This window comes from Palaemon carinicauda, chromosome 1, assembly GCF_036898095.1.
Source record: "Palaemon carinicauda isolate YSFRI2023 chromosome 1, ASM3689809v2, whole genome shotgun sequence".
NCBI lineage: Eukaryota > Metazoa > Arthropoda > Malacostraca > Decapoda > Palaemonidae > Palaemon > Palaemon carinicauda.
The window spans coordinates 271,354,788-271,369,192 of NC_090725.1; the positions used below are offsets into that span (position 1 = coordinate 271,354,788).

The 14,405-nt window shown below is 41.1% G+C and overlaps 1 protein-coding gene across 4 annotated transcripts in view; it reads right to left on the reverse strand.

The window, feature by feature from the left end:
• Iml1 (GATOR complex protein Iml1) overlaps positions 1–14,405 on the reverse strand; it is a 486,471-nt gene that overhangs the window by 238,768 nt on the left and 233,298 nt on the right. For all 4 annotated transcript variants that reach the window (XM_068390604.1, XM_068390598.1, XM_068390583.1 and 1 more), the window contains 2 exons: positions 6,935–7,112; positions 1,481–1,612 (listed from right to left, as the gene is read on the reverse strand). In XM_068390604.1, the coding sequence (XP_068246705.1) occupies positions 1,481–1,612; positions 6,935–7,112 (310 nt within the window). The remainder of the gene's footprint in view (positions 1–1,480; positions 1,613–6,934; positions 7,113–14,405) is intronic.

Genomic DNA, 14,405 nt, shown 5'->3' on the forward strand with positions numbered 1-14,405 from the left:
GATGGGAGGAAAGGAGTAGCTAGTCAGGGAAAAACACTGGAACCCTCCCCCATCACCTGAGGAATACACCCTTGGCCCTGGGGTCCCTAGGGCAGGAGCCACTGCGATTTCTAACATACCCTTCACCACTGGCATCACAAAAGAGACACGGGCCCTTAGGAGCCTACCTGAAATACCTGAGGAGGCCGAAACCCCCTTAGGTCATACCTGTCGTCAGCGGTAGCACAACGGAGAAGAACCTTCACCCTCTGTTTCGAGCGCTGAACACCACACGCTACCAACAACATAAATTCATTCAACAGCATAAGTCAAAGGACTCCTTGTTTCTGCCATACACTCCCCCAGGAAAGGGCCCGGGGAGCAAGTGTAGGGGCAGTAAATGCAGAAGCACCCAGTGAGAGGAATGAAGAAGCCGAGCTCTCTTCCTCCTCCCAAAGGCATACGTCTGCCATTGCAAGGAGTCCACGACCTACACTTAGCACATGGGGAGGATTGAAAACAATCTTGCCCTAAGCAAGAACACAGAGAGTGTGTGGATTTACATCCGGTTTAACAAAAACACTAGGTGCAAAGTCCATCCTCTGAGTTCTTGCTTCACACAATCATTAAGTTAACAGACAGTACAGTACTGTATTCAATTACGGATGAAATTAAAATAAAAAATTATGCTAAAGGGTGCATCAGTACGTCCATACTCGATGTGGCCGAAAACTCAAGTGAAGACTTTGACAGGTAATGGGTACGGGCCTCTTGCCCTTGCTCCCATCATCCGGTTCGGACCTAATACAGTATAAAAGAAAATAATTTCTCTAGGACTAAGAAGGAACGGGTTTAGGATGACACGAAACCTGCCTTGTGGCACCCAAGACTTCTGCTTCAGACTTTCTTCCAGCCATCGTTGCTGCTTCATCTCATCATCATCTTGTCCGTCCTTTATATCCGTGCCGATCAAGCGTGATCATCCTGCTTTGACATATATTATCCAGCGATCTTCGCTCCTCTTAAGGGCTGTCAACTTATTAGAGCCTTGTTGCGGATCAATCTAAATCCATCTGCCCATACCACCTGTCATTAACTACAGTACTGTACCTCGTTAAAGGCTGTCCAGCTTGCACTCTGAAGACTGAAGACTAACCCCTACATAAAGGAAAATGGTTTGAATTTCGTGCAGGAACAATTAATACTGTACACTACTGCATATGAATTCATCTCCTAGCGCATAAATAACCTACAAACAGATATAATATCTCTTAAGAGAATAACAACCTTATGGCAGGGAATGAGACATAATAATAATCAATAAGTCAGCTATTTTCCAGTTCTTTTGTCACAATCACCTATAATTCCCAAAGTCTTCTGATTGCATATAATCATGTAACTAATATAAAAACAATAAAATAATAATGACCCAATTATACTAAATTTACCAAAAAGTTACCTGATCAAATAAATAAAGTGAATTTTCTATCATAGCACATACCTGCTGTTCCTCAATTGTCATCTGGTTATAAATGTCAGATGGTATTACAGTTGTAGACTCCATAACAGTTTTTGTTACCCATCGATAACATTCAGGTACTAACAGCACTCGGAACCGCCAAAACTTCAGTGCCTTCATAAGCAACAAGGAAAAACTAATTACTAATTATTGCATTATCAAAAACACCATAACCATTACACACTGATATGCAAGCAATACAGAATGTAATAACTAAAATAGCACTTGCAAAATATAAAAAGGACGTTTGAAGATAATTCGTACTTATCCTAAATATACAAACCCGAGTTCTTTACATAGGAGAGATAACCATGAAGCTGGAATACACAGCATTTAAAATTCTATGATGAGATGTAAACAGGGGGTCGGAAGTTAACTACTAGGAGCGGGGAAGCCCTGCTCCCTTGATTGTTCACTGAGTAATCACTTTGATTGCACCTGAGACTTTCTAGGGGGTTAGTGATGGCATAAAAATATAGGTAAAGGACTCGGATCTACATAGTTTACAAAAATACAAATTATCTCCACATTTGTAATTTTTTCTGGTACAAATACAAACTTTCATCCTTTACATCGACCACTCATCCTTGGGTCCGAGGAATTTCCTGTTCCATCTGGTTGGAAACTTTCCCGGGATTCCTAAACTCGGACCTTGTAAGTGGTGAGAGTTCATTTTCCTTACACCTTGTACACCAGCGGTGTGACTATACTGTGTCCACAGCCTGAGCAGTAAAGATAAATGAGCAGATAATCTGTGACCTAATGATGAAACATGTACAGTATACTAATTTCTGGTTCCAACTAAATAGCATATGTGTTCTAATTGGTTTGCTTGGTTCACACCCTGTAGCATATGTATAATAATGGGTTTATCTGATTACTACACTCTTCCCCTTGTAAGTAGTGTGGGGAATGAAGCTCCTATATTACATTACAGAACAGCTGTGGGCTGATTGGGGCTTACTTGCAGTCAAATCGATTCCCGCTGACAATGCTTTTGGTGCTCTGTCCCAAGAGAAGGAAAGATTGAAAGGAAATAAAAAGTCAGTCATTGTTCACTTCTATCCCAGACTAACAAGTAGCCTCTGTCCTCTATCTGATACTAATGGTCCTATGTGAGGAGCTGAGGTAGCTATAACACTTGCTATGCAGCTACTACATGCCCTAGAGAAAAGTTATCTATAAACCTGTGTGTCGATTTCTATAAGTAATGGGTAGTGAATGTCGTCTGCCTGTAGTACTTGCGCCACAGAGAGTTTCTTCCTAAATGACAGGGTTGTACTAACTCCCCTGACATAATATGCTCTAACTCGAGCTATTCTTGTGTAGGAAGGTAAGGGTGATGAAAAGGTACGGTCAATAAGGAGATTGTACATTTCTGGTCACCTTTTTCTCAACTCTCTCCAAGCTGACGGAAAGGTATTGCAGATGGGTCAGGTACTTTTAGGCCCGACCATTAGGCACCGTCAATTTGGTGATAATTGTTTATGATGCCAAGCCAGTTTGATTCCAACTTGGATTATACAAAAAAATATACAAAAATCAGTACCAAAATAAAAGATATTTGTGCAGTCTGCATAGTCTTAGTAATGTAAATTGATAAAAACAGCATTTATTTAAACACTACATTTTCTTTAAAGCCTGTGAATTTGGAAGTGATCCTTGTGCAGCTTGAGAACTATTTTCAAGACATCCGTTTATGATTGTACAGGACACTTAAAGTTTCTTGAACTTAGGGTTTTTAATTTGTTTTGATAACAGCAACTTCCAAGCCCACTGCTGAAGCACCATAAGAATGTTCTTCATTACTTCCCTGTTTTTAACGTGAATCCTGCCTTTAAAATCATTTTACAATTTACATCTCCAAACCATTAAAGATGAGTCACCTTTGCTACATTCATCAAAAAGGTATAAATATCCATCATGTGAAAACCTTAGTTTATCTCTTTCACTAAGAATATTTTCTGCCATTTCTGGTATGGGCTCCAAGAGAAAATAAAAGAAAAACTTAATTTATAACATTAGGAAACAATCTAAGGTAGCAAAATTATTGGGTTGTTAACAGCAATAACTGAGAAAAACAGGTCGTCAAAGCTCAGAATAAGACTGTGATATATCAAAATTTTACAAATTACTAGAAGTAGTGAGACCCTTTGTTAACAGATCTTTAAAGCTCAGAATAAGGCTGTATGATATATAGTTTCACAACTGTATAAGTAGGCCTATTTCTCTTTTATAAAGATCACGCTGAGGTAGCAAAGAGTATTATATTGTTGACAAGAAAATAAGGGAGTTAAAGCTCAGATTACAGTTGTATGTTACATGCTTTCAAAAATTACTGCAAGAGCATGGTTAGGGTTTTATGTTGCACCATATCGAAATCCATCACATTTAGAAAAAATACAGCTTGGTGATAAAAAGGACAGTACCAAGCAAGTTTGGCAACAAAAAGGACAACACTAAACCAGTTTGGCGCCAAATAGCTGTTGCCATACAGCCAAAGCTAAATAGTTCCATTTTAGTTGCAGGTGTGGTTGGATTATGTGTGTGCGTTTAAGGTAGCAACTCAGCGCCCTCACAGGACACAAAAGCACCAGATCAGGATTGTCAGTCACCTCTATAAGGCCCACGATCTGGAAAGATAAAAACCTGGAATCATGAACTGAAGAGTTCTGGGTTTTGTCAATAAAATCAGAGACAAAGGAGAATGAGCCCTGTCTCCATTCCCCAGTATAAGAGATGTTACACGAGAGAGCATGAAACTCGCTAACTTCCTTAGTGGAGGCTACAGTAAGCAAGACCATTTTGAGAGTGAGGTTCCTATCTGTGACAAGCCTGAATGGTTCATAAAGTGCCTTTTCTGGGAACGTAGGGCCTTGACAATGTTCCAAGGTAGTTGTCTCACCTCTAATGGAGGACAGGCCAGTTCAATACTCTATATGAGCATGGAGAGCTCTACATAAGAGGAAACATCAACTCATTTTAGCCTAAAGACCTGGCTTAAGGCTGAGCGTTAGGGTTTCACTGCTGATACTGAACAGAGTTTTTCTTTATAGCGATGAAGTAAAAATCACTTACTAATAAGATACAGGCTCCGTGAGGAGAAACATCCCTTCCACGACACCAACGACAAAAGATAGCCAACTTGGCTTGATAAACAGAGGTTGAAGACTTTCACAGGAATCCAGACATCTCTCACACTACTTCACACAAAAAGCCTTTCTCTGAGAGGAGATGCTGGATAAAATTCCACAACTGAATGAACCCCGGTCCGTTTCCTAAATTTCTCGAACCAACCTCGAGACGCCTTGAATTCCTCCGTCGTAGGATCGGCTGAACTCTCCCCCGCGCCACCCCGAGAGCGCGCCGCCTACAAGTCACTGTAGATAGCGCTGGCCTTCTCACAAATGATCGTTTCCGTGATCGTATTGCCAACAATCTCCTTGTCCTTTATCCAGATCAACAAAAGGCGTTCCATCTCTTCCAGAGTAGGGCTATGACGTTTAGAAATAATCGTGATCCCCTTCGAAGGTTTCACTGCTTTAATGGCTGACTTCTGTTTTATGATCGTCGAGATCGTAGACATATTCCGGCCATGTTGTTTAGCCAGATCGCTAACACGTACACCTCGCTCATGCTTTTCTATTATTTCCTGCTTTAATTCTAATGAAAGCATAGATTTCCTCTTTTTCTCACCACTACTACTACTTCCTGAACCAAAACTAAGCTTTTTAGGACCCATGATTACGGAACACAGAAAACAACACGTGAAAAGGCAAGATAAAAAACTGTTAAAATTGAGCGAATAGAGGACAACCGCACAATGCGCACGAGATGAGAGGACTGATCAAGGTGATGCTCGATTGGCGTCCCTCCGATGTGCTGCCGTCTAGCGGCATCAACAACAAACGACGCTGGACGCTTTCGAGAAAATTCCATGGGTAAGCGTATTGTTTACTTCGTATGTTGGAGCAACACTTCGTATGTTGAGACAGAAATTTGGTAGAATTTTACTTCGTATGTTGGAAAATTTGTATGTTAGGACAAGCGTATGTAGAGGTTCCACTGTACTATTAAATAATTACATCTGGAAAGCATTAAATTTCCATTTACAGTAAGGTACAATCATCATCATCATCTCCACCTCTGCCTATTGACACAAAGTGCCTTGGTTAGATTTTGCCAATCGTCTTTCTTGAGCTTCTAAATCAATACTTCCCTATCTCCTTCACGCTTCATAGTCCTCAGCCATGTAGGCTTGTGTCTTCCAACTCTTCTAGTGCCTTGTGGAGCCCAGTTGAAAGTTTGATGAACTAATCTCTCTTGGAGAGTGCAAAGAGCATACCCAAACAATCTCCATCCACCCCTCACCATGATCTCATCCACATATGGCACACAAGTACTCACTCTTATTGTTTCAATTCTAGTCCTGTCCTGCCATTTAACTCCCAATATTCTTCTGAGGGCTTTGTTCTCAAATCTACAAAATATGTTGGATATTGTTTCATTGTCATACAAGAACTCATGTCCATACAGTAACACCAATCTCACAAAACTGATATATAGCCAAATTATTATAGGTAATTTCAGGTGATTTGATTTCCAAATTTTACTTAATCTAGCCATTGTTATATTTGCTTTTTTTCAACTCTTTCATTAAACTCAAATTCTAAAGATCATGTATTAGGGATCATAGTTCCTAAATATTTAAATTATTCCACCTCATTAATCCTTTCTCCCTCTAATGATATTTCATCTTCCATTGCAAATTCAGTTCTTATCATCTCTGTCTTTCTTCTATTTATCCTGAGTCCAATCTTAAGTGATATTTCATGCATTCTGGTAAGCTAGCTTTACAAGTCCTGTGGTGTCCTGCTAATAAGAAGAGCGCTATCAGCATATTCTAGGTCAGCTAATTTTCTGTTACCAATCCTGTCCAATCCTTCTCAACCATCCCCAACTGTTCTATGCATTACAAAATTCATGAGGAGGATAAACAACATAGATGACAACACATTCCCTAGTAGTAATCCACTGTTCACTAGGAACTCATTTGATAGGACTCCGCTAACATTAACTTTGCACTTGCTATTCTTATGAACAGACAAACGCAGGACTCTCCAAAAATTGGCCAGTGCACACTATCAAAGCCTTTTTCATTATCCACGAATGTCATCAAAAGTGGTTTTCTATATTCTTCATATTGCAGTACTACTGTACATGTTTTAAAAGGAAAATTTGATCATTACAACTTTCTACCTTTTCTAAATCCTTCTTGTTCATCTCTCAGCTTTTCAATAATCTTTCTCTCTAATTTCTTTTGAATGAGCATACTATATACAATAGCAGTATTAAATAGCAAAATCAAACAGGCTACAATTAAAACTCTAATTCAATACTGTTTATGATTACTCATCGAAACGACACAAAACATACCTCTATCAAAGGATAATCTGAAGATTCCCCACGGAAGCAAATATAATTGTCAAGGTGACTCCATCGATAAGTTTCAAGTCTCTCGGTACGAAACTCAACCCAGGAAACTTCATAGCTACTCATGTGCGGTGACTGGAATCTGTATTTATACTGACGCTTCAGTTGAGGATGAGGATGCCTGTTTTAAAATGAGAAACAAAACAGGAGTACAGTATATACATTATGAAATGAAAATTCTTTAATGCATAGATTACCCAATAATATTCTTCAATCCCTATGAGTTATTCTTTGTATGGCATTAGCTCTTTGCCTGCAGAGTAATTGGTTAAAAAAGTTAAAAAGTAAATAAAAGTAAATACTTTACAGTACGGTATTGTATATTCAAAAGGAAACGCTCTAAAACCACTATCCCATTATCATCTATTATCCGTCAGAAACAGGAGGCACATAATATGTGCTTAGATCATACAGTATATCTAAAAGAACAAACTGCATCTGCAAGATAAACAGGGGCCTAAAATCCTAGTTATAGCACAAAAAAAGGTAGGATAATAGCATTCATAAAAATCAGAGTACGTAATAATGTCTAAGCCTGTAGCAAATATCAAAATTTCTCAGAATTGTATTAATTTGTCCAAGGTAAGTTGCTTTATGATTGGATGTTCAAACGAATTTGGTGTTCGAACATGCTTTTGAAATTAATTATGTTCAATCTCAAAGGTACTACTGTATTGTACTTACAGTAACATCTCCTTAACAGCTTATTAACAAATAACTACGTCAACTAAATGCTACTGAACTTGTGATATCATTAAAAAAAGATACACGCTGGTACAGTAAATCAATTAATGGTGGCCACTAAACTAGAAGTACCAAGCAATATTTTCAAACAGCGCACCACACAGCCAACCGCTGGCTTGTTTGCCACTCAGTAGAGTAATGACTGTCGCTTGTGTGATCTGAGTGTTTTCTGTGTACCTAGTGTTGAGATACCCATAATTTGCCCTGTATTGCTCTGTCTTTCGCCACAGCTTCTCTAGTTAGTATGTGGTAGCACACATATGATTGTGTAATTAATTTCTGAGCCCCTTCCCTGATATCCTCTTTTCTAGAAGTTCTGTTTAATAGACATTCACCTGTAAAAAAATCCAATTCTAAAAATCTCTCATTTTCTTTCTCTTTAATAGGCACAAGTCTCAAGTAGAGTAATGAAACATTCTATTGGTTAATGACAAGAAGCCAAGTTGTGACATACCAGAGTATCTTTTTTATTCTACTTTTTACTCAAGTATGTTAAAATTTTAATCTTTTTAAGAAGTCTTTCTCTGAATCTGTTCAAAATTACTACATGGGCGATCATGATCTGCATTCATTTTGCGTCCCTTGACGAGGACAATACTGAGATTTACATAACAATTGTTAGGAGTGTGATTGTCTCACAGTTCCTCCTATAAAAAAGTATGTTTTAATTGTTCCTGATGATATTAAAAGTTCAAAGTGCAAAAGGAAACTAGTACTACCTGGATTTTCCCCTGAATTAGTTATATAGGGGATGATGATGATAATGACACGCTAGCACCTTTATCTAATGCACTTATCCAACCAAGTTTTGATAGGGTCAAGCTTCAAAAGCTCTTAACATCTGTAGTTTCATTTGTTAAATATCAGACATCCACTGAGTTATTTAAAGGCAGTAATCCTAATCCTACATGCCAGTTACTAACACTTAGCTAACTTCTCTAGTTGAGTCGTGTGGCAATGGTGAGCCTTCAGTAAGGCTTCTAGAAGTTCACTGCTCAGTACAAATTCAAGATCCTCTCGGGCAGCCTCAAATTCTTTAATTGCTTCAGATATTTCTGATGGTAAACCTTTGCATTCTAGCAATCCTAGTCACTCTTTTAGACTACTAAACTGTGAGGCAGAAGATGGAGTTAGTAGTCTGGATCCTAACATCCCTCCACTTGCTAAAGTGAGCACTCTTAAGCAACCTTGTATTACATATGTGCATGGCGTGGCAGATCGTATGATTCCCTTAGATCTTAATGCTGTAAATGAAGTTATAACTAAAGTCAATTGTTTGCATCATGTTTTGGATGGCAGTGGATTTCATTCAATTATAAGGACAGCAATAGCTCTCTATGGGTTAACCGACGCTAGTATCTCTACTGTCGAAACACGTCCCATTCACACACGCGCATCAGGCACCAGTTGTAAACAAACCGAGAAGTCAGTTGACAATTTCTCTGTTCATCCTATTGTAGAGGAAAATGAGGAGGAACAAAACACGGACGCAAACCTTGAATGTGAGGAAGTAGCTCCACTTCAAACCTTACTGCTGAAAAATACTCTAGCATAATAAATTGCTTTGTTCAAGGTAAGTTCTCAAGCAGCCTACCGTAGTCTTTGGAGAGAGCTACTTTCAAGACAATCTATATTCCTCAGTTCTCCAACTTCCTTGTGGATAGAGTCAATAAAATACCTCAAACTATAAAAGAGACTAGTAATTCTGGTTTCCATTTAATCCCTCTATACTACAGAGAGATTCTGACATATAAGGTTAATCAGTTACCTAACCTTGATCTAGATTTCAGTTTAATTTCCTGTTACCCTTCCTTAGGTGAGGCTTTGTCCCAGGGCCAGCTAAACATTGGAGATCTTTCAATGAAACAGAGGAGCTAGTAAGCCAAAATAGAGGGAGAGGATCTAGGAAATGAGGAGCCTTGGGTTAGGGGTAGTCTCTATTGTTTTTGGGAAAGTTGGATATTTTCTCAGTGGGCACAAGTTTAGTCTCATGGGTCTCTGTTGGTCATAGGTAGCAAACACCTCCCACTCCATTCGTTTCATCAAACCAGGACCCTAGAACTTGACTCCTTTGTAAAGCAGAGGTTAAGAAAGGAGTCAGAGAAAGGTGCAAGTTTCTATTTTCAAGGGCAGACTATTCAGTTCTGTAGAAAGATTCCCCTGAGAGAAGAATGATCCTTGACTTGTCTCTCCTCAATAAACACATCTTATGTGATCCGTTCAAAGATGACCATCCGGCATGTCCCCAAATTACTACAATGAGGGGCATGAACCCATACTATAGGTCTACAAGACACATATTGGCACATACCTGATGTTTCAGGTAGTTCAGATCATAGCTTATGTAGATGATTGGCTGACTTGGGTGGGGACAAAAGAATTACAGTATGCCCCAAATACATGATCAGGTTCTTCAGGACCCTGGATTGTTTTAATCATTAGCAAAGTAGAGACAAATTTCAAGGAGGATATTTAGTGGTTAAGTTGCCAATGAAATATGGTGAAAGCCACACCATCCTTACAAAATCATCTCGACAAAGAAGTCTAATCAGAATGAGATCTTTGGTTTTGAGTTGGTTCTCTTCCAGGATGCAACAGGAGAAGATTTTGGGCCTTTTCCGTTTGCCTCGATAGTCAATTGGAAGGAGTTTCGGGACAGTCGGGCTCAGCCACATGGTCAATGCCAAAGAATTTTTAGGTCATGAATGATACCAAATTCTTTGGCTAAGTCGGTCCCATTGAACCCTGCTGGTTATCATCTAAGAAATATTGCTTTTTATAAAAATGTTATTTTTATAATAAAATAAATTTTTGAATATACTTACCCGGTGATTATATAAGCTGCAACTCTGTTGCTCGACAGAAAACTCTACGTTAAAAATCCGCCAGCGATCGCTATACAGGTAGGGGGTGTACATCAACAGCGCCATCTGTCGGGCAGGTACTCAGTACTCAATGTAAACACAGAACTCAATTTTCTCCTCGGTCCACTGGGTCTCTATTGGGGAGGAAGGGAGGGTCCTTTAATATATAATCACCGGGTAAGTATATTCAAAAATTTATTTTATTATAAAAATAACATTTTTCAATATTAAACTTAGCCGGTGATTATATAAGCTGATTCACACCCAGGGGGGTGGGTAGAGACCAGCAATAATTGTTTACATTATTATGAGCTAAGGATTTTTTATTTCATTTTAGCAGTTATTCAAAATAACAAACATAAAATAAATAAGTACCTGGTAAGGAAGTCGACTTGAAAAATTACTCTGCCTTTTAAAGTACGTCTTCCTTACGGAGCCTCGCGATCCTCTTAGGATGCTGAGCGACCCCTAGGAGCTGAAGTATCAAGGGTTGCAACCCATACAACAGGACCTCATCAAAACCTCTAATCTAGGCGCTTCTCAAGAAATGACTTTGACCACCCGCCAAATCAAGTAGGATGCGAAAGGCTTCTTAGCCTTCCGGAAAACCCAAAAACAATAATAAAACATTTCAAGAGAAAGATTAAAAAGGTTATGGAATTAGGGAAGTGTAGTGGTTGAGCCCTCACCCACTACTGCACTCGTTGCTACGAATGGTCCCAGAGTGTAGCAGTTCTCGTAAAGAGACTGGACATTCTTAAGATAAAAAGACGCGAACACTGACTTGCTTTTCCAATAGGTTGCGTCCATTATACTTTGCAGAGATCTATTTTGTTTAAAGGCCACGGAAGTTGCGACAGCTCTAACTTCGTGTGTCCTTACCTTCAGCAAAGCTTGGTCTTCCTCATTCAGATGGGAATGAGCTTCTCGTATTAACAGTCTGATAAAATAGGATAAAGCATTCTTTGACATAGGCAAAGATGGTTTCTTAACTGAACACCATAAAGCTTCAGACGGGCCTCGTAAAGGTTTAGTTCGTTTTAAATAGAACTTAAGAGCTCTTACAGGGCATAAGACTCTTTCTAGTTCATTTCCAACCATACGATAAGTTTGGAATATCGAACGATATTGGCCAAGGCCGAGAAGGCAGCTCGTTTTGGCTAGAAAACCAAGTTGTAGAACATGTAGCCGTTTTGGATGAGAATCCGATGTTCTTGCTGAAGGCATGAATCTCACTGACTCTTTTAGCTGTGGCTAAGCATATCAGGAAAAGTGTCTTAAAGGTGAGATCTTTCAGGGAGGCTGATTGTAGCGGTTCGAACCTGTCTGACATAAGGAATCTTAGTACCACGTCTAAATTCCAACCAGGTGTAACCAAACGACGCTCCTTCGTGGTCTCAAAAGACTTAAGGAGGTCCTGTAGATCTTTATTTTTGGAAAAATCTAAGCCTCTGTGACGGAAGACTGATGCCAACATGCTTCTGTAATCCTTGATAGAGGGAGCTGAAAGAGATCGTTCTTTCCTCAGAAATAAGAGGAAGTCAGCTATTTGAGTTACAGAGGTACTGGTCGAGGATACGGATACTGACTTGCACCAGATACGGAAGATTTCCCACTTCGATTGGTAGACTCTAAGGGTGGATGTTCTCCTTGCTCCAGCAATCGCTCTGGCTGCCTCCTTCGAAAAACTTCTAGCTCTCGAGAGTCTTTCGATAGTCTGAAGGCAGTCAGACGAAGAGCGTGGAGGCATTGGAGTACCTTCTTTACGTGTGGCTGACGTAGAAGGTCCACCCTTATGGGAAGTGTTCTGGGAACGTCTACTAGCCATCGAAGTACCTCTGTGAACCATTCTCTCGCGGGCCAGAGGGAAGCAACTAGCGTCAACCTTGTCCCTTCGTGAGAGGCGAACTTCTGCAGTACCTTGTTGACAATCTTGAACGGAGGGAATGCATATAGATCTAGATGTGACCAATCTAGGAGAAAGGCATCTATATGAACTGCTGCTGGGTCCGGGATTGGTGAGCAAAATATTGGGAGCCTCTTGGTCATCGAGGTTGCGAAGAGATCTATGGTTGGCTGGCCCCAGGTGGCCCAAAGTCTCTTGCATACATCCTTGTGGAGGGTCCATTCTGTTGGAATTATTTGTCCCTTCCGACTGAGACAATCTGCCATGACATTCAAGTTGCCTTGGATGAACCTCGTTACTAGTGATATGTCTAGACCTTTTGACCAGGTGAGGAGGTCCCTAGCGATCTCGTACAACGTCAGAGAGTAGGTCCCTCCTTGCTTGGAGATGTACGCCAAAGCCGTGGTGTTGTCCGAGTTCACCTCCACCACTTTGCCTTGAAGGAGAGACCTGAAGCTTTCCAGGCCAGACGTACTGCCAGTAGCTCCTTGCAGTTGAAATGCATTGTCCTTTGACTCGAGTTCCATAATCCCGAGCATTACCGACCGTCTAATGTCGCACCCCAGCCTACGTCCGATGTGCCCGAGAAGAGAACGTGGTTGGGAGTCTGAACAGTCAGGGGAAGACCCTCTCTTAGGTTGATATAGTCCTTTCACCAAGTCAGAAAAGACTTTATCTTTCCGGAAACCGGGATCGAGACCGCTTCTAGCGTCTTGTCCTTTTTCCAGTGAAAAGCTAGATGGTATAGAAGAGGCCGGAGGTGTAGTCTTCCTAGTGACACAAATTGATCCACGGATGACAGCGTCCCTACCAGACTCATCCACAGCCTGACTGAGCAGCGTTCCTTCTTCAGCATCTTCTGGATGGATAGCAGGGCTGGGGGCTGATCGTCTTGTTCAGCAACGTCCTCATCAGAGGGTTCCTCATCCGAAACTGATGAGGAAACGGCAACGGAGTGGGCAATGTCTGACTCGCTGAATCCGGTCGCACTGGTGGATGCGTGACGGAGCCGGACGCAATATCATGGAACTGCTGCACAGTCTGTGAACTGTCAACAACCATGGGAGCGCGAGGAAGTACAGCGTCAACCCGAAACTGTCTAGACCGTCTGGGTTGTGCAGTCAACACCCTACCGGGTTGCTGAGGTTGACGCACTGCGTCACAACAAGTCACCTCTGCTGGTTGTTGAACGTCCTGAACGTCAACAACCACCTCCGAGCGTCGCTTAACGTCAACGTGCGGCTGGCAACCCACACTGGGTCGCATCGGTGGAGGAACCACCTCAACTGGCAGACGCGAGTAGGTTACCTCAGCGTCAACAGGGCGCACAACCGACCGGTTGGAAGGTTGTTGGCCAGAAGGTTCTTCTCCGCATTTAAGTCCTCTATCAAGGACGCAAGCTTGGACTGCATGTCTTGCAGCAAAGCCCATTTAGGGTCTACGGGAGCAGGTGTGGCAACAGACGGGGTTAGCGACTGAGGCGGAACCGTTTACCATCCCTGAAAGCCTTGTTATGCGTGACATAATAGTACAGCAAAACTTCAAAGGCTCGACAACAGCTGAGAAGTTGACCTGTAAACAACTTGGAGCATCTCCTGGCTAGGCGCCAGGGAGAGTCTACCAGAATTGAGAAGTCTATCTGGGCAGAGGCATGACCTCCCAAGCCGAGAACTTCTCTCGTGTCATATCAGACTCTCGCTCTATAAACCAGTTTAAAAGAAGGGAAAGCAAAGGCTGTATCCCCCAAACTCCTCCTGGTGAAAGAACCAGTCGCCTAGCCAACGTAACGCTCTCTAGGAGAGCGAGAGAGCACTAGCTTAAAAACAACGGCTTGGAAGTAGCTAGGCCTAGTGTAAGCTCTGACGTTTAGGCGAACGAGGAGCAGCAGTTACAAAAAGAT